Source organism: Ruditapes philippinarum, unplaced genomic scaffold, assembly GCF_026571515.1.
Source record: "Ruditapes philippinarum isolate M1 unplaced genomic scaffold, ASM2657151v2 ctg245_1_1_1_1, whole genome shotgun sequence".
In the NCBI taxonomy this organism is placed as follows: domain Eukaryota; kingdom Metazoa; phylum Mollusca; class Bivalvia; order Venerida; family Veneridae; genus Ruditapes; species Ruditapes philippinarum.
The window spans coordinates 99,876-119,316 of record NW_026852039.1 but is presented as its reverse complement, the minus strand read 5'-3'; the positions used below and the strand labels follow the sequence as shown (position 1 = coordinate 119,316).

Genomic DNA, 19,441 nt, shown 5'->3' with positions numbered 1-19,441 from the left:
TCCAAGTAAAGTTGTTATTTAAATGATCAATCTAATCTTTGAATCAAATTTTAGTCGTAATTTTTTATTTACTGTGAATCAAGCTGTTATTGAATCTGAGCAGTTTTTGCAGAATCTAAAACATATACATGGTACATTGCTTTCTGTTTTCCATTCAGAAGTTATAAATTTTTACCAGGGTACTTTAATGACATGGTTAGAACTTCTGTTTGGTAGGGTATGATCATACTATGGACACGATTGTAAACGATATTGTGTTTGGTTTACATCTCTACAAATCTACTACCATTTACACAAAGCATAGGAAATAACATGCTCTAATGCTGTGATATTCCAAACAGCTTTTAGGATATGAATTAATTGTTTTACAAAGGAAAATGTGTTGTGAACATGTAGTTTAAGTGGAAAATATTTCATTGAGAATTACCCAATTCAGTTTTAAAGAGGAAAAAATAATTGTTGAAGCAAATTACTACCAACCCTTTTTTATGCCAAAAAAAATTTTTGGGCAATTATCAAAATTTTTGTTTAACCCTGGCTTTGTCTGTCTTCCCCTCGCATCACGGACAGTAATTATTTGGGTAAGGGACGATAGGTAACTTTTTTCTCTTGGGTGTCATTCATTCTGTAATGCTTTTATGTGGCTATTTTCTTTTGTGTGGCTAAAAAGAACAATAGAGTAGCCACATTATTACTCTCCTGTTAGGGGTCTCAAGGTCAAAGGTCAAGTCACTATTACCTTAAAACTGAAAACAGTTTCTGGAGCATAACTTAAGTTCCATTTGGCCCACAATATTCAAACACCTTAAAATCGAAAACAGTTTCCGGAGCATAACTTAAAACTGAAAACAGTTTCTGGAGCATAACTAAAGTTCCATTTAGCCAACAATATTCAAACTTCTTAGGATGATTGTCCATATTGGGTAGAAGACCCCTATTGATTTTGGGGTCACTAGGTCAAAGGTCACTATTACCTTAAAACCGAAAACAGTTTCCTGAGCATCACTTAAGTTCCATTGGCCCACAGTATTCAAACTTCATAGAATGATTGTCCATATTGGGTAAAAGACCTCTATTGATATTGGGGTCACAAGGTCAAAGTCACTATTACCTTAAAACTAAAAACAGTTTCCGGAGTATAACTTAAGTTCCATTTGGCACTCAATATTCAAACTTCATTGGATGATTGTGTTTATTGGGTAGAAAACCCCTATTGATTTTGAGGTCCAAGGTCAAGGTCACTATTACCTTAAAACTGAAAACAGTTTCTAGAGCATAACTTAAGTTCCATTTGGCCCACAATTTTCAAACTTCGTAGGATGATTGTCCATATTGGATAGAAGACCCCTATTGATTTTTGGTTCTTACAATGATTGTCCATATTTGGTAGAAGACCCCTATTGATTTTGGGGTTAAAAGGTCAAAGTCACTATTACCTTAAAACTGTAAACTGTTTCTGATCAATAACTTAAGTATTAATCAACCTACAGCTGTAAAATTTTATATGATGAACAGCTAATTGCCATGTCTTACTACTGCTTCATTCTTTCTAAAAAATACACTTTCGGGCATATAATTCTCCGCCTAGCTGTGCTCTTGTTAGGATTTTTTTCCAAGTTTGATGTAATGTGGTATTCAGGCCAGAACATCATTACAGATGCAAAGCTGAGCTTCTTAGGCCAATTTGGTAGACATGACTAGACTAGTCACTTCAGAGAGAAAGCTACGAGATACAAGGGAATCCAGGAACCAGACCCTAGCTCTTATTGAAAAGACCCCTTGGTTCTTTTACATGCCCAGTGTATAGCACTGATACATGAGAGGATTACCAGGGCTTCTTACCAGTACACCTCTGGTTAGGTGGGAAACACTGAAAGTGTCTCTGAAAAATCCCAAGGGTGTTACCCAGGATTGAACCTGGGACCTCAGGAGTGACAGCCAGTGGTCAAAACAACTGAGCTATTGTGCCACCTTACAATGTTTTATAATTTAAGCTGCATGCCTCAAGATGAGAGCAAAAAAAGTTCAAGAAAATCAAACTTGAGAATAATTTACTAAGATTTTAAAAAAGTAAAAAGATTCAGGTGATAATTCACATGTTATAACTGATTTTGCAGTATTCATCGTGTCACTAACACAGTTGCATCATGCTATTTTTGCAGATTTGACCTCTTTTTTTTTTAATTTATATGGATTGTTCTTTTTGTTAATTTAAATGGATTGTAAGTGCAAATTGCAATGTATAAATTACTGGTCCACTCAGCAATATTTTATTTTTAGACAGATTTCAAAGTTTTCATGAATATAAGCATGAATCTGGAGGACTGCTGCTTTAAAATTGTATAATAGAAACAAACATTTTTATGAGATTTCTACTGTGAAAAACACAGGCCTAAGATAATGTCTCCAGACTTGACCCCTTCATGAGTAAAATAACAGAAACAGAAAATATTTTTTAGAAATACACAATTTATTGCACAAAGCTGTTTAACTAGATTATAACATGTCAGATGTCAGCTCAATCCCCAGAATGATGTAGGTTTATTGTTAACTGCGCGTTCCCTCGTAACAAATGATGTAAATGATGATACACAGTTGCCTATAAAGTGAACAGACTGCCCTAGTATATAGAGATCTAACTGTGGAAGCCATGGATCCTGATGGTACACTGATACCTGATAATAAAATTAAGAAAATGTTGATGATGTACAACATGAAGTATTTAAATGAAATGCATGAACTTCTTTCATGTGTTTTTAAAAAAGTAGCAACAGACACAGGTTGACCAAGTAGGCACTATTATTATTTAATAAGCTAACCAAAAAGTTTTGGCCTCAAACTTTTAAAGGAGATCTGTCTCAAATCTCAGGATTTTTATTGGTCAGTGCACATTCTGTGCTAGTTTGTGACCAATCAAAAGACCCTAGATCTGAGAAAATATGTTTATAACCTCTAGGCTAATCATTCAAAGTTTCAACATATTTTAAGATGTTAAATCATATCATTTTACATCTAAGTAGAGTAAAATATTCTTACATATGGATATTAACAGTGTTCATATGATAAATCTCGACCTTTGAACCACTCCAGCCTGTGTCTTACCGCATGACCACAGCTCCCCTATATTACAATATGATATATCCTTACAAATTATCATGTAAATGCCTCAAATAACCCTTGTCTACAACTAACCTGATAATCTTTCAGATGTTTTTCAATCTCATCTATCATAGGGTGTTTATCTGTGGCAACATAGACTACTTTAACACCAGTTTCTTTAACAACTTTCTCCAACAACCTGGAAATTCAATACTATCAATATTTCAGCATCATATAAATGATTTCATTTCAGTATCATGTAAACAATATTATATATTCAACAATATTTCTGTTTCGGTATCCTATAAACAATATTAAAATTTCAGCATCATGCAAATGGTATTGTTTCAGTATAAAAAAACAAGATCTACTTTTCATTATTATATGAACAATATTTATGTTTAAGTTTGTTTGTCATATCGCGACGTTCCAGCTTTACTGGTGGAGGAAGACTTCAGGTGCCCTTCTGTACATTATTTCAGGCATGAACGGGCACCAGAGTAGAACCACCGACGTTCTATAAGCTAGCTGGATAGCTTCCTCACATGAAAGAATCCAAAGTCCCTGTCGGGATTCGAACCCTCAGCGGTGAGGGGCAAGTGGTTTGAAGTCAACGACCTTAACCACTCGGGCCACGGACATCCCTTATGTCTTAGTATCCTATAAACAATATCAACATGTCAGTATCCTTGACTGTATCAACATTTCAGCATCATATAAACAATATCTATGTTTCATTATTATATATTCAGCAATATTGTTTCAGTTTCCTATAAAAAGTATCAACAATTCAGTATCATATAATAATATTAAGATAGAATAAAACCTGACTTTATATATTTGAGGGAAAACACAATATACTATTTTTGCTTCGGGTATAGCGCCAGTTTATATTTATACATTGTATCACCTAACAGCTCTCTGTATGAGAACTTTCAGTCATAATTGCTTTTTCAGCGATGTAAATCTGCAGCAAAAGACAAAATTAATGACTTGACAGGCATTACTTTCAAAAAAAATTGTTTTGGGTAAAATTATGTGCTGCTGCCTCTAGCAATTTGCAAATCTAATGTTTTATAGATTATGTTCTCCCAGGAGAGCCATATTTATTCAAGATTATACATATGCCAGTATATTGTAAATAGAACTAAAAATCACTGTCTCTTAAAATGCAGTTGAAGGTACTAACAGGTTCTACTTTTTCACACATTATTTTCATTGGTGTTTAAAGATTGATAAAGGATTTAGATTATTGTAGATGAAAAGTGTAATCATAAAATCTCAGCAAACCTTAATACTTCTTGTTTGGATGGCAGACACATGTCTTCTGTGACCAGTCCTCCGCCATTTACAGGCAGACATTGCGGGGACGCCATGTACTTGGGCTGACCAGCTGCATGCTTACATGCATTTTCCTTAAATAAAAAACGTCAACAATAAATAGGATAGCTTACTGGAAACTTGCAGTAATAATTAACCATCCTGGAATATTTATGCCTTGGACTAGTAAAATAAATGGGGGAGTTAACTACCCAACACTTATAAAAGAAATCTTTGTTGTTTGATAACTAAATACAATATAAACAGTTTATATACATGTATTACAGTGTATACAGTTCATATATTAAAAAAGCTTAAGATTCTGAGTTAGAAATACTTGTACAAATAAAAAATGTGCCACAGCACACTTCACTGGTGCTCCAGTTACGCTTTTATTCAAATATTTTTGAAAAACACCATTTTTTGGGAGAAAATAAATGTGTTTTAAAAAAGTATTAAAGAACTTTTATTCATCTTCTGATGACATTAACCCATACTGTCCTGAGTATGTAAATGTTAATGCAAATTAGGATATTTCAACTATTCATAATCATGTTGAGTGACATCGATATTTAAATCTAATGAAAAAATTGGAAAGCAGTATTACCCAGTCAGGTCCATTCCTTAAATGTATGCCCGCATATTCCTGCCCTGGAAAATGATCATGAATGTATTTCTGCCCTTGCTGAATAATTTCATCTGACCATTGTAAATATTTGTGTAACTTCCAATTCTCAGGCTTCATGGGAAATGGGGCTGGTGCTCCCTTCAATGCTATAACAGGGTACTTTGATGGTGGAAACCTGTCACAGAAATGAAAGTTTATTACAGCTGAGGCATACAATTAAAACAAGTTATAACTAATAATGATAAGAACATGTAGTTGGTATTAAAAGTTAAAATGGATGTAAATGTGGATAATTTTCTATAGAAATTTAAGTCTTTATATTAAGATCAATTTCCCAAAAGTAGGAACTATGATGCAGCCATTTTGATGATTTCTACTTTCATAAGTCTGATTAAACTGAGATTTTAAAGTTAATTGTAGTAGTGTGCAATGATAATAGAAACAAATTTTGATAAACAATAATTTTTGTAAGATAAATTCACATACATGTACCCAATGTACTAAAATAACTCATTCACTTAGTAAGTTATACTTTTAATTTTCTGCATGGCATTTTAATTACATTTGAAATAACAATTAAGGGTAAGTGATAAAACAACCACAGCAGAATTGAATTTATAAGTCATTACAAAACAACCAAAACAGGATTGAATTGTCAATACAAAACAACTGGAGCAAAAATGAATTAATCTGTCAATACCAAACAACCAGAGCAGAATTTAATTGATCTGTTATGATACAAAACAATCGAAGCAGGATTAAATTTGTCTGTTGTACCTATCACAATTTAACTACATAATACTTCCAAAGTTCTCAAATTTCTCAAAACATGATTTTTTTACAAGACCTTCACTTCTCTTGAATACTCTGATGATTCTGAACAAATATTGGCCAGACAGGATAATTTTTGAAATGTTTGATAAACAACAGAAAAATACATATAATATACATATTAATATTATGTTTTCTATGCAATACTTAACGTTACACACTCTTTGTTACTTAATCTTCCATTTTCAGTTAACAACAGTTAAACTGAAATATTGAAATTGCGGATAAAATTGTATTTTGATAGCCAATCAAATTGAAATGATTATAGTGATACTGACATACCCGTTACCAAAAGTTACACATATAAATTACCTTGTACTCCATTCTGTTGGCTGTGTATAGCTCACCATAAAATTCTCTTTTTTATCAAAATCCACACCAAGACCATCCCAAAATGGACCAAACGGATTACCTATAAACACCATATAACTTGCAGTCATGTACAATGTACATGTATGAAGATATTACTTCTCTTGTCTGCTCAAGAAACAATTCTGTCATTAATTTCACTTGCCTGATACAGATCAACTAAGCTTCAATAAAATCAAATTAACAGACCTTTTAACTCACTGACTTTCAGAAATAAAAAGAAACACATATAGGTAAACTGAAAGAAAACCTGAATATTTGCAGTGTCTATTCTAGGATTCGAGAAAGAGGGGGGATTTTTAACGAAAGTTAGAATTTTTACGTTTATTGATCTTTTTCCTTCTTTCTCTATGTAAAATTTCCCCCCTGCCTCTGAAAATTGGGGGGAATTCTCAAAAATATGGGAGAATCACCCCCATCCACATTGAAATCTTGATAATATTATTACATATCATATAAAATAAGTAAAATTGGCTATCATTATCACTGTAAAATATGTTGGCATTCACCTTGTTTAAGATCACATTCCCTATCTTCTGTATATGAGAAACAGAATCCTGTTCTATTCCCGACTGGCCAAACCTGATCAGCTAGGTTCTCCATAAAATCTTCCGCCACTATGACTCTGTGGTATTCAGTCAATGGCTCAAGTCTAAACCAGTCTGTGAAACGTATGTTTTTCTGAAATTGTCAATATTTAAAACATAATGTACTACTTAAACAGATATCACTGAAGTTTTCAATGGTAGTAAAAACCTGTTTTACTTACAACCCAATGTCTTGAAGGTCATGTCATGGAACCCTTTATTATAAACATACTTAACTTTTCCTATATCTCTACATTGAATTGCAATCATGAAATAAATAAATCATATTTTATATGAAGCAGACCATTTTAATATGAATATCACAATTTTTTTATTTTGTTGAACCAAGTCAAAGATGATTAAGTCCAGCACATGCCAGACCGCACAATGTAAAATATCCTGAATATGTTGATAAAAGAGTTGCATGAAAATACAGAGGTCCCAGTTATGATGTGACATGTCCCTAAGACTGGATGTGCCCAAAGACAGAAGGTCAGATTTTCAAAGACAAAATAACTCCCAAAACTAATCTTAGAGGTTTGTAGAACTTCTGCTCAAGAGACAGAAATTCCATATTTCTAATGCCCTACAACTTAATGTTCATAAAACACATACTTTATAGTATGAACTTCTGGTAAATTTTAAACAACGTACATAAGTTCTCCAGGGTGGCAGCAATAATGTTCTATCTATTGCTTTAGCAAATGCTAATCCACCTAGAAAATGTTCAGCCTGATTTCCAAATCTCCCTGAAACATAAATGTCTTTGAAATAATACTAAAGTCTTTTACAATTTACTAATTAAGTCATGATTGTTATTTGTTTGGGTTGTCAGACCAAACAAATAATGGTAGCGAAATTTCAGAGCTTAATGCTGTTAATTGCAAATGCCTAAAGTGGTCCACTTTTTTTAAGCGGTTACTTTCCTTTATATGTACACTAACGCCGAAAAATTCAGGGGAGATCAATGCGTAAAGATTGTCAAATGACAGGCGCATTAATTTTCAAGCAAAGTAGTTCCCGAATGGTCGAAGATTTCTAATATTGTTTCATTCTTTATAGATATACATGCTTACAGTAAGCTCCATGATTATTTACATCTGTGTTTAGCAACAAAATAATAAGAGTTACAAACCCTAATTTAGAATAATATGGTTTTCTACAGGTCGTTAACTTATAATTTCACTGTGGCCGAGGGGTTTGCATGCTCGCTTATGAATCGAGAGGTCTTGAGTTCAAATCCCAGTTGAGGCAACTCATTTAAAAAAAAAAATTAAGTCAAATAAACATTGAATTGACTATCAGTGTTGCAATTAGTCTTATAGCCAATTTACTACAGTTAAAACACTGGAAAGCATTGGTGGCACTATACAAAAACAAATTGGTTTATAATCTCACAACCTTCACCTTTCTGACATTCTGAGACCCAAACAAATTCAGCGCCTTCTGTGCTTTGATTTTTTATAACCTAATTGTAATGTGTACTAAATCAATAGCACTATAAAGTCTTTCAAATGCTAGAGATATTTCAATTTTCATATCAGTCCAAGATAAAATTATATAGATCTAAAATGTATCATTCAAATTGTCGTCAGAAAAAACAGAGACTGAGTGTTGCTAAAGAACAAATTTAATTCTTTTAAAATAACATTAGTTCACTCAAAATTAAAGATATTAGTGAAAACAAATCAGTATGTATAAAAATATATACCCATGCATAAACAAAATATAAGATATCCTTTAGGATCCACTTTATATTTGTTTCCTGATTCTTCACTGCCAACAGTGTCATGTGACCTTACACTTACTGACAATACTAGAAGTAACAAACATGCAGTCCCCTTCATCTTGGTATGTTTCTGAAATGTAAGACGAAAATATTACATGCAACACCAGCTTTAGAAATTTGTTGAGTGAATTTGTATAAATTATAACAAATTATAATAAAATCAATATTGTATATTAGTGTAACAGGTTGCTTTAATGTTCACCATTTACATTATTAACAGGCCGAGTATACATGTATTTTATATGGAAATCAATATTATAGAATTTATTAACTTTAAGTTTCTGTCAAAATGAAATATTTTAAAATAAGATTTAGGTGATCGGGCATTAAGTTATGTAATTTATGTTGTCAGTAGTCCAAGTTGATTATGGGTATTGATTTTCAATGTGTTTTAGTTTATATACTTGTAAATTTATTTTAGTTTGATTGTGTTGGAAGCTAATTCAAGCTTATTGAAACACTTTGGAATGCATTCCTGGAACCAACCAGTTACTGCTAAGGAATGAATGTAAAATTTCTTGCTCAAGGAAACAACGACTTGCCCTAACAGGGTTTGAACCCACGCAGTAAGCAATCCTTAGATTACTAGTCCAACACGTTAACCACTCGCCCACGCCGCCTCTCAATGTGTTTTAATTTAAAATCTGTTTTTTATTAAAAAAGTTTGGACTACATAAATTTGACTTCATTAAGGCTAGGATGGGAACTCAGTGGTACCTACCCACAGCTCGGGTAAATTTTGGAATATGTACTGGGGTGCAAACTTAAGTACCCAGTACCTAGCTCAGTCTACAAAATCCAATGAACAAATTTATGCAAAAATATCAAATTTTATTTGCTATTTGCTCTCAGACCCACACATTCACAAATTAAATACAAACTTGCTTCTTTAACAATCAATAATCAAAATATAGTAAATTATACATCTCTGTGACAGATTAACATTTTTTTTTTAATAATTAAATATCAAAGCTATAGGTCTTGTAGTTTCTGAGGAGAAGTCTTTTCAGACACAGTCCACTCCACTTATAACAAACTCGCTTATAACGAATTATCGCTAATAGCGAACTAAATCTGACATCCACGTCCGATTCCTTCTATATGTTATATTAAATCACATTGCATAATACATACTCACTTCAAACGTATTTCGGCTAAAACTAACCATTTTTCAAGCCCCAAACGGCGGAAAAAATGTAAATTTCCTTGGTTAAAAAGAAACTGTTATAATTGAAATATCAGGATGCGCTCGATGAATAACGCTATCCGATAATTATTCAAAGTGCTTAACTTCTCAATGGATTGAGACAGAGTTAAAGGCCTAGCTTTCAGCGTTGTTTACACTTTACCTTACGATCGACCGGAGGCCATCCTGCCACATGTCCAAAATTTTTTTGGCGATGAGGGGGGCTGCTGCCCCTCTTCAAACCCACGAAACAGAAGATGACACATCCCAAAAAGGGGGCGGGGTCAAAAAGCCGTCAAAACACGTCTATATGAGGTAAAGTGTTAAATTACCGCTGTGGTATAATACCGGTTACACCGATAACCAGTGACAGGTATGGCTTTTTCACCCAAACAAGTCAGCAAGTTGTTGCTACTTCTCTTTAGCTAACTTCGGATTTAAAGAACCATATTTTAATGTGCCATTGAGTTTGTTATAAGCGAAGTCGACTGTAGTTTAACCTTTTACCCCATGAGCATATTGCGAAAAATGGCCATTTTCACTGAAAAGCCTCCTGTAACAAGTTCAAACTGCTATGAAAGTATGAAAAATGCTTCAATACTAATGAAACTTGGCACAAATGTTGACTACACCATAGCCTCTGTAACAGCATGCTCAATGATAAATTTCCTGTTACCATGGCAACAGGGGGACGTCTCAAAATTGCATCATCATTTTTCATCATTTCATTTTTCCATCAAAACTGATTTCAAAGTGCTGCAACTTCTCAATGAATTGAGATAGAGTAAAAGGCTTTTCAGCGTCGGTTACTAGCTACCCTAAGATCGACCTGAGGCCATTTTTAGCCTGTCACATGTCCAAAATTTTCTTGGAGATGAGGGGGACTCCGCCCCCCTTCAAACCTCCCAAACAGAAGGGGGCACATCCCCCTTCTGGCAACCCCCTGATGTAATATTTGGATGGGGATTGGCGCCGAAAAAGTGGTCACTTTTTTGAACAACATTTCTCAAGCGAAAAACAGTGTTTGGGGCCTAAATAGGGCATTTTTTCACTGTTTGAGGCCTCAAAAGGGGAGGGGGCAAAAAGCCGTCGAAATACGCTTATATAAGGGAAAAGGTTAATATACAAGTCAATACAAATTAAGTTACCCAAGAGTGGGACCAATTTGACTTGAGTTTTACGCACCACCAAAACAGTATAGGTCATTTGGCAATTTTCCTTGGGTGCACCTCTGCTCATTAATTCAGACACAAACCATAAAACGGGCACTAAGTGGAACTACCAACATCCCATAAGGTAAGCTGGATAGCTTTCTCACATGAAGAATTCATAGAATGATGCCTGGCTCAAACCAACAGTGGTGAGACAAGTGGGTTGAAGTCAACTACCTAAACCACATGGCCACAAACGCCACCAATTTTGACCCCAGGGGCATGATTTATATAAATTATATGTAGAGGACTACACAGGGTGTCATACTACATCCAAATACAGTAATTATACCTAGGGCATTGAACATTTTTAGTTACATTTTTGACATCTATTTTTAGCTCCTGTGACCTACTTATGCATCACACTGGAACCATTTATGTCACTTTTGTTGAGGACCACCTATTGAGGGTCATTCATGTGAAGTTTTTGTCAAAATCCAAACTAATGGCGGCGTGGCCGAGTGGTAAACACGTCAGACTATCTATAATCTTCGGACCACGTGGGTTCAAACCCTGTCAGAGGCAAGCTGTTGTTTACTTGAGCAAGAAACTTTACATTAATTGCTTAGTACTGGTTGGTTCCAGGAACGGATTCGGGAGTGTTTTAATAAGCTTATAGCTTCCAACACAATCAAACAAATAAATTTGTATAAACTAAACAGTGATTTAGGAGATGTTGTGTAGGAAATTATGAAAACAACAAATGACGGTCACACTGTCAAGACAAAAGCCCTGACTTATGAGCACTTTGTGATAAATAAGAACCTCAAAGTTCAAGGTCACTCTTGAACATCCAAAGTCATGATATATATAGCCTGTTGAGATTACACAGAAATGCAGGCTGGCCTGGTTCCTATATATCATATATATTTATAGCCTGTTGAGATTACACAGAAATGCAGGCTGGCCTGGTTCCTATATATCATATATATATATAGCCTGTTGAGATTACACTGAAATGCAGGCTGGCCTGGTTCAAATCACTGCAATTAACCAGGTGTCAATTTTGCTAACCACACGAATAAGTTGGTCAATAGGTGTAACCGCTAATCTTACCTACAGCTACCAGTAGCCTTGTTGTAGGTAAAGATTAATATAGTTGCAAAGATTTAAGATATTTATTTAAGCTTGATTGTAGCTTACTAACTAGTACTGGCGCCATATAAGGAACAATGGTGTGGCCACCCAGCTAGTAGTCAAAATATATTGACGTGCCAAAGCTTGATTCTGAGATATTTTCGTTCTGGGGCAGAATCTCGCTTAGAGGCGAGATATTGCCCAGACACGAAAATAGCACAAATTATATCTCGTCGCGCAGTACAATTAGTTGGACTACCCAGCTAGGGGTAGGAAAGGTAGGGGATTGGTAATTATAATTAATTCACTGACTTTTGCATTTATTACATATGAATGATGGTCGATTAGAATTAGTCAACTGGAATGACAATGTATTCAATCTTTAATATCCTTTCTACAGTTCTATGCGACATGACATTCTACTGTACAACCTATAAAAAAGATAACAAAAGTGAAAAAAATAAGTGCTTACACATTCACATAAAGTCAGCAACGAATCATTAATCAGTTGGTGACCCTTGGTGTAACCGCATTTACCTGTTTACAAAAACGGATATCAGATAACGAAAGTAGCAAGTTTTTATTCATGGTTCCCGGGAAGCACATCGGAGCGAGACACGATGACGGTGTCCAATCGCAACTACTCGGCCCTTTCCGTCTGTCTTGGGATAAGGACGATACGGTGTCGTATCATTCGGAACTTATTCCGAAGACTGACGGAAAGGGCATTTAAGTGACAACGGTAACCATTATCCGGCCCGCTTTAAGTAATGTAACGATTCGCCACTTTACGATTTGGAGCTCCATGTAATTACTCTGCTGTCATCATGGCCGAAATGGCAGGACCGTCTAGTTCGAAGAAAATGAAAACAGACTATGATAAACAACTTTTTCAGGACTTTTTGTCTAATAATGAACGTTGTGCACGGGTTTCAAGAGCACTTGGTGATTTACTAAATGGGTCTGGTCCGATTCCTTTAGTAGCATGTGCAATGGAAATTATAGAGACTGATGCTAATTTGTGTAAATCTTTTGGTAATGTTAACTGTCGTACAAGGTGTCACTTTAATGAAGCACCAGTAACAATTAGTATCGGAGCACTCTTTAAAAGAGGCTGTGAAATATTAATTGAATATTTGAAAAACAGAAAGGTGCCTGGTGAGAAGAAACTACGAAATGTATATTAGATCTTAATGTTATTGATTGCTTTCCTTACTAAAGAAGACAAAGGTGGGTACAATATTGTAAATGACAGGTTTTTCTTACCCTTACCTGGGACTTGAAAATGATCTTAAGTCCCAGCCCTTATTTCTAATTAATAGCCTGTCATTTTGGTAAAGCTGGGACAATTTACTGTTTTGAAATATTCCTGAAAATACTTAGTGACTTTATATGTTTAAATCTGTCAAGAATATTTGCTATATTTTTAACACCTTTTTTCTGGTATGTTTATTCAGTCAACACCGAATGTCAGACGTTTCACTCCCAAGACGTTTCACTATTGAGACGTTTCACTCCCAAGACGGTTCACACCTAGACGTTTCACTCCCATTTTGTCAATTGTATGGACGTTTCACTCCCAATTTTGAGAGATGTTTACCAGAAAAGTTAACAAATTTTAATTTCATTAATATCAAACAGTGTAAAAATGAAATTCAATTTAATGTTTCATTTTGTTGATTTCAAAAGTATTGTTTATACAAATTATTAGAAGATTACTCATTTAATTATGGGTTGAGTGATAAGAGCTGTAAATAAAAGACTGAAATATCACTTTTATCATTAGTGTAACAACATGAGAAAATTCTATTTATAGTAGATTGAAAAAAAAATAGAATAACATAGAAAGAACAACAAAGACATGTTAATCTAAAAATCAGTTTAAATATTGAAATCACTACTAGAGGTAATTATAATAAAAAATATCAATACATTAAATATATTGACAATATAATGATTTTTTTGTAAGTCTTAAACAATGAAATGCGAAACATGTTTATAAAATATTTATTTTTTTTAATTATTTTCTTTATCAATTTATTTAACAGAAGCCATTTTACAAAATTTAGTAATTGTGGTGTTATCTCATCACCTAATTAGTTGTACAAACACAGACAATCAACTAACAGTTTGACACCACTATTAAATCAGTTGTATAAACACTGCAATTAAGCATCAACAGTTTACTAATCAGTGGTTTATTGGACCATTAAAATATTTTTTGACAACAGCCAATTTAAACAGAAACTTCTCCATAAGTTTTGTTTATATAGATCTAATAATTAATTTTAGTCACAAAAATATGATTATACATGACAAATATTGAAAAAGTCCCAATGCTTCTTATTTAATTTAAAGGTCTTTCTGATTTCAATGGCCATTAAAAATTTTGACATATATCGCAAAAGCACTATACTAGCATTAAATAATTTAACAATTTTGTATCCCATCTTTAAAATTAACAACAAAGAAACAGGTTACTCAAAGTTAATTGTCACAATAATGTTATGCTTTAAATTAAAATTGCATATTGAGTCCATGTTTACAATAAATCAAATAGTTAGTTTTATTATTGTGTTATTTTAATCAAAAATATTTTTTCTTTAAGTGAAATGAAATGATAGAACTTAAAGTACTGAGTTTTAAATCATTGACAAAAAAGTGAAATCCCCATTTAATTTATTTTTATTAAATTTAAGGTCTATTTTAGTTCAATTCAATTCAATATTTTAGGTCTATTTTAGTATAGTCTATTTTAGATATATCATAAGTATCAAAATAATTTTGGTATAAAGAGGGAGTGAAACGTCTTGGTGTGAACCGTCTTGGTGTGAACCGTCTCAATAGTGAAACGTCTGTCTACCGTCAACACCTACACTATTAAGAAAGATAAAGACTGTAGTGTGGTGATTTATTGTTAAACACCTGTAATTATCATAAAGGTCAAGATTGTGATAAATTGATCATCTTCATTCATTTGTTTAAATAGCTAAAAAAGAGGTTAAAGATATGTTCTGGTACATGTGTATGTCACATAAATATTAACTGTTTAAGTACAAAACTATATATTTATCATGGATATACATTTGTAAAATAATACATTGTACACAATATACAGTTTAGAATAATCAATTCTTATTTTGGAGTATTCAAATGAAGTATTAGGGGTACACAAGACAAATTCACCAGGCTTGTTGCTTAGCAAATACTAGAAAACTAATATGTTAATAACATGAACAGTGTGGAAATATTGCATATATGCAGATGGCTTTTCCTCAAAATAGGTGGGGAGGTCATTCAGGGGGAGTATAGTCAATACCAATATTGTTTGTAATAAAGCAATTATATAGTTGCCTTACCATTGGATCACAGATTTCAAGTACCAGGGTGACAGTGTACAAATACAATTTACAATTTTATAAACAAGAAAAGGCCTAGTATTAAAGATACAAATGCCAAAGATAACCATGCTATTTTCACGTGATTCAAAATACAAAAGGTAATATATTACATTGTATACAGAATAGTAAATGACCTATGTTTGTGGTTGTTTTCAAGTTTATATTTGTTGGTATAATTGTGCTGCTTTTATCTTTGTACAGAACAGTCTGCCTTATTTGAAGATAGAACAGCAGAGAATAAAGAGGATTGGTGTTTAAGAGTTGCTCAGCATCTATTTTCACAGCTTAGTTACTCAGGAGAGTACACTATAGATAGTGGTTATGAAGGTTCCAACAGGAAAAGTTGTCCTTGTTCCAACAAAGATGAGCTTGTTGGTAAATTTGGTGACACAAGTTTTGGTAAGTTGTCGCTTTTATTAGAAACAATATGAAAATATATATTATAATGTTGGCAAGCTATATGATGATTCTATGTAAATATACCACTATCATAAATATACAATACATAAAAGTCATACATGTAAATATATATATCCCACTGTCCAAAATGTTCTCAAATTTTCTGTCCTGAAATGCTTTCTATAGTAACAAATAAAAAAAATATCTGTAATTGACCAACAAAGCTAAAGATGTTTTTCTAAAAGATACACAAATTGCCTAGACAGGGACTCAAACCTTTTTGTAAAAAAATGGCGCTGGTACCTCTCAACAACTGAATTTGTTTAAAAAAAGCATAGACGTTAACAGTACACACAATCAAGTGCAGGTTGTAAGATATAGTGTATCATTCAACATGATTGTCGAGATGTTACTGCTGCAGGAAGTATAATTTCCTTATATGTATATTTTGCAGGTTGCCGGACATTATGGCATGGAAGTGCTGACCTGATATTTGGGGTGGATATGCCTGTAAAACTGGTCCAGGAGAACACTGACATGTCCAAGTCTGAATCAGCAAGCTCTGATACAGTAGAAATGGAAACAAGCAATACAGAAAATGACTTTAGTTTAAATGATAAATATGAGATGAGAGGCCAGGTCATAGGATTTGGTTTTTATGTCAACAAGTTAGAAAGGCAGAAAGAAAATCCAAAGTATTTTTTGACTCCACATATTGGTATATCAAAGGAGAAAATCAAGTTCCTTTTTTATGACAGTGCTCATGATGTGCTTTTAGAAACATCTGCTCACAAACTCTGTTGTTATGGAAATCAGTTGAGTTATCACATTATTCTAACAGTTTGGTTAGTTATGAATTACAAATTGTTTGGAGGAGAAACGCCGGCTATCTTAAGAAGATACAAGTCTGGTTTTCACAGCATGTTTCCATCAAAATTAAAAGTCTACATAGATGATGTTAAAGCACCATGCCATGTAGATTCATCTTTACTAAAAGAAGATCATCTACCAAACTATTGTAAATATGTTAGTTCAGATGTCGTTGAAGTGAGAAGTGAGTAAAGCACTGCAGTTCAAATCAGTTGATGATCTGTAAAGAACATGATGATAAAATTGTATTGAAACTTATTATACATGTACATTGTTTAAGAGAATAGGTACAATAGTTCTTAAAGTTTAAGGCTCATTATTTAAAAGAAAAAGTAGTCTCTTTGGAAAGTACTGTACTTTTATATGTAGAAAGACTTTAAATCTCCAGCAACACATAATCTGAATGATCATAGACAGCTGATAAGCAAATGACTGTGTTAATGGGTCCCATCAGTAGTTTTGAAACAATTTAAATGGTAAAGCTTTAATGAGAGTTTCTGTGCATTGTTTGTTGTCCATTGTATGTTATTTTTAGCTCGACTATTCGATAAGAATAAGTAGAGCTATTGCAGTCACCCGAGCGTCGGCGTAACCACTTATGTTAAAGTTTTTGTAATAGTTCAAATATTTTCAAAGTCCATTGACATATGGCTTTGAAACTTTGCACACTTGTTCACCATCATGACCCCAACCTGTAGACAGGAGGAGGTAACTCTATCAAGCATTTTGACAGAATTATGCCCCTTTTTCGACCTAGAATTTACGTTAAAGTTTTTGTAATAGTTCAAATATTTTCAAAGTCCATTGACATATGGCTTTGAAACTTTGCACACTTGTTCACCATCATGACCCCAACCTGTAGACAGGAGGAGGTAACTCTATCAAGCATTTTGACAGAATTATGCCCCTTTTTCGACTTAGAATTTACGTTAAAGTTTTTGTAATAGTTCAAATATTTTCAAAGTCCATTGACATATGGCTTTGAAACTTTGCACACTTGTTCACCATCATGACCCCAACATGTAGACAGGAGGAGGTAACTCTATCAAGTATTTTTACAGAATTATGCCCCTTTTTCGACTTAGAATTTACGTTAAAGTTTTTGTAATAGTTCAAATATTTTCAAAGTCCATTGACATATGGCTTTGAAACTTTGCACACTTGTTCACCATCATGACCCCAACCTGTAGACAGGAGGAGGTAACTCTATCAAGCATTTTGACAGAATTATGCCCCTTTTTTGACTTAGAATTTACGTTAAAGTTTTTGTAATAGTTCAAATATTTTCAAAGTCCATAGACATATGGCTTTGAAACTTTGCACACTTGTTCAACATCATGACCCCAACCTGTAGACAGCAGGAGGTAACTCTATTAAGCATTTTGACAGAATTATGCCCCTTTTTCGACTTAGAATTTACGTTAAAGTTTTTGTAATAGTTCAAATATTTTCAAAGTCCATTGACATATGGCTTTGAAACTTTGCACGCTTGTTCAACATCATGACCCCAACCTGTAAACAGGAGGAGGTAACTCTATCAAGCATTTTGACAGAATTATGCCCCTTTTTCGACTTAGAATTTACGTTAAAGTTTTTGTAATAGTTCAAATATTTTCAAAGTCCATTGACATATGGCTTTGAAACTTTGCACGCTTGTTCACCATCATGACCCCAACCTGTAAACAGGAGGAGGTAACTGTATCAGGCATTTTTTTTACTATCAAGCACTAAGAATAGTCGAGCATGCTGTCCTACCGACAGCTCTTGTTTGTAATTGTTGTTTTTAGTCTTCACTCTTCTATTGTTTTTACCCTCTTTATCAGTTACAGATCTTTTTTCGGGGCGTACATGGCCAAATTTTTAAGGTCGTTGACTTCAAACCACTTCAACCTCACCGCTGTGGGTTTGAATCCCTACAAAAACTTTGCATTTATTTGTGTGAGGAAGCTTTCACAGCCAGCTTAAGGAACATTGGTGGTTCTACTCCAGTGCCCATTTGTGTGTGAAAAAATTTACAGAAGGGCACCTGAGGTCTTCTTCCACTAGTAAAGCTGAAAAGTCGCCATATGACCTATACTGTGTTGGTGCGATGTAAAACCCTCTTCCCCCCAAATGATGTAAAAAAAAGTTCCAGACAATAAAAGAACTTATATTTGATCAACAACCTTTAAAACTATCTAGGATGTTGGCCCTTAGGTCAAAGGTCAAGGTGACCTTTAATGTTTAAACTATTTCTCCTTTGTAACTTACCTTCTATTAGTTCCACATTCACCATCAGTGGCGTAGCTTCCTATAGGCACTGTAGGCACGTGCCTACACTTTTTCCTCAAAAATGAAAAATTTAATTATTACAAAAATGCGATAAAAATTTAAGGGTAAGGGTGGTAGATGTGTAGGTCCTAATATTAGAAAATGACCTGTCACCTTGCTTATTTGAATCGAGTTTTATACTCTTAATATAGAGCTTTATTTCATAACGAAAGTGTTGCCCTGTTCTGTGGTAAAACCTATCAGAGACGGATGAAGTTTTTGACAATATAAAAGTTTTTGGAACGCTTCGATTCAAAATATAAATATTAGAATCTACAAGACTGCACGACAATGATCGGCCATATCCAGATATCGGTAGTGCTAGCTTTAATACAACTGATGAGGAAGCTAAGCGATATCTTTC

At 33.8% G+C, this 19,441-nt stretch overlaps 2 protein-coding genes across 2 annotated transcripts; one reads left to right on the top strand and one right to left on the bottom strand.

Moving 5' to 3' along the window:
• Positions 1-2,449: 2,449 nt before the first annotated feature.
• On the bottom strand, positions 2,450-8,699 carry LOC132747719 (GDP-fucose protein O-fucosyltransferase 1-like). The gene is made up of 8 exons (XM_060737219.1): positions 8,546-8,699; positions 7,489-7,583; positions 6,757-6,928; positions 6,191-6,290; positions 5,027-5,222; positions 4,390-4,514; positions 3,193-3,298; positions 2,450-2,675 (listed from the first exon to the last, which is right to left on the bottom strand). Exons 1-8 carry the CDS (start codon positions 8,679-8,681, stop codon positions 2,514-2,516), a joined length of 1,092 nt encoding a protein of 363 aa, XP_060593202.1. The 5' UTR covers positions 8,682-8,699; the 3' UTR covers positions 2,450-2,513.
• A 4,493-nt stretch (positions 8,700-13,192) lies between these two features.
• Positions 13,193-19,037, top strand: LOC132747708 (uncharacterized). The gene is made up of 3 exons (XM_060737208.1): positions 13,193-13,327; positions 15,700-15,897; positions 16,352-19,037. Exons 1-3 carry the CDS (start codon positions 13,291-13,293, stop codon positions 16,957-16,959), a joined length of 843 nt encoding a protein of 280 aa, XP_060593191.1. The 5' UTR covers positions 13,193-13,290; the 3' UTR covers positions 16,960-19,037.
• Positions 19,038-19,441: the final 404 nt, after the last annotated feature.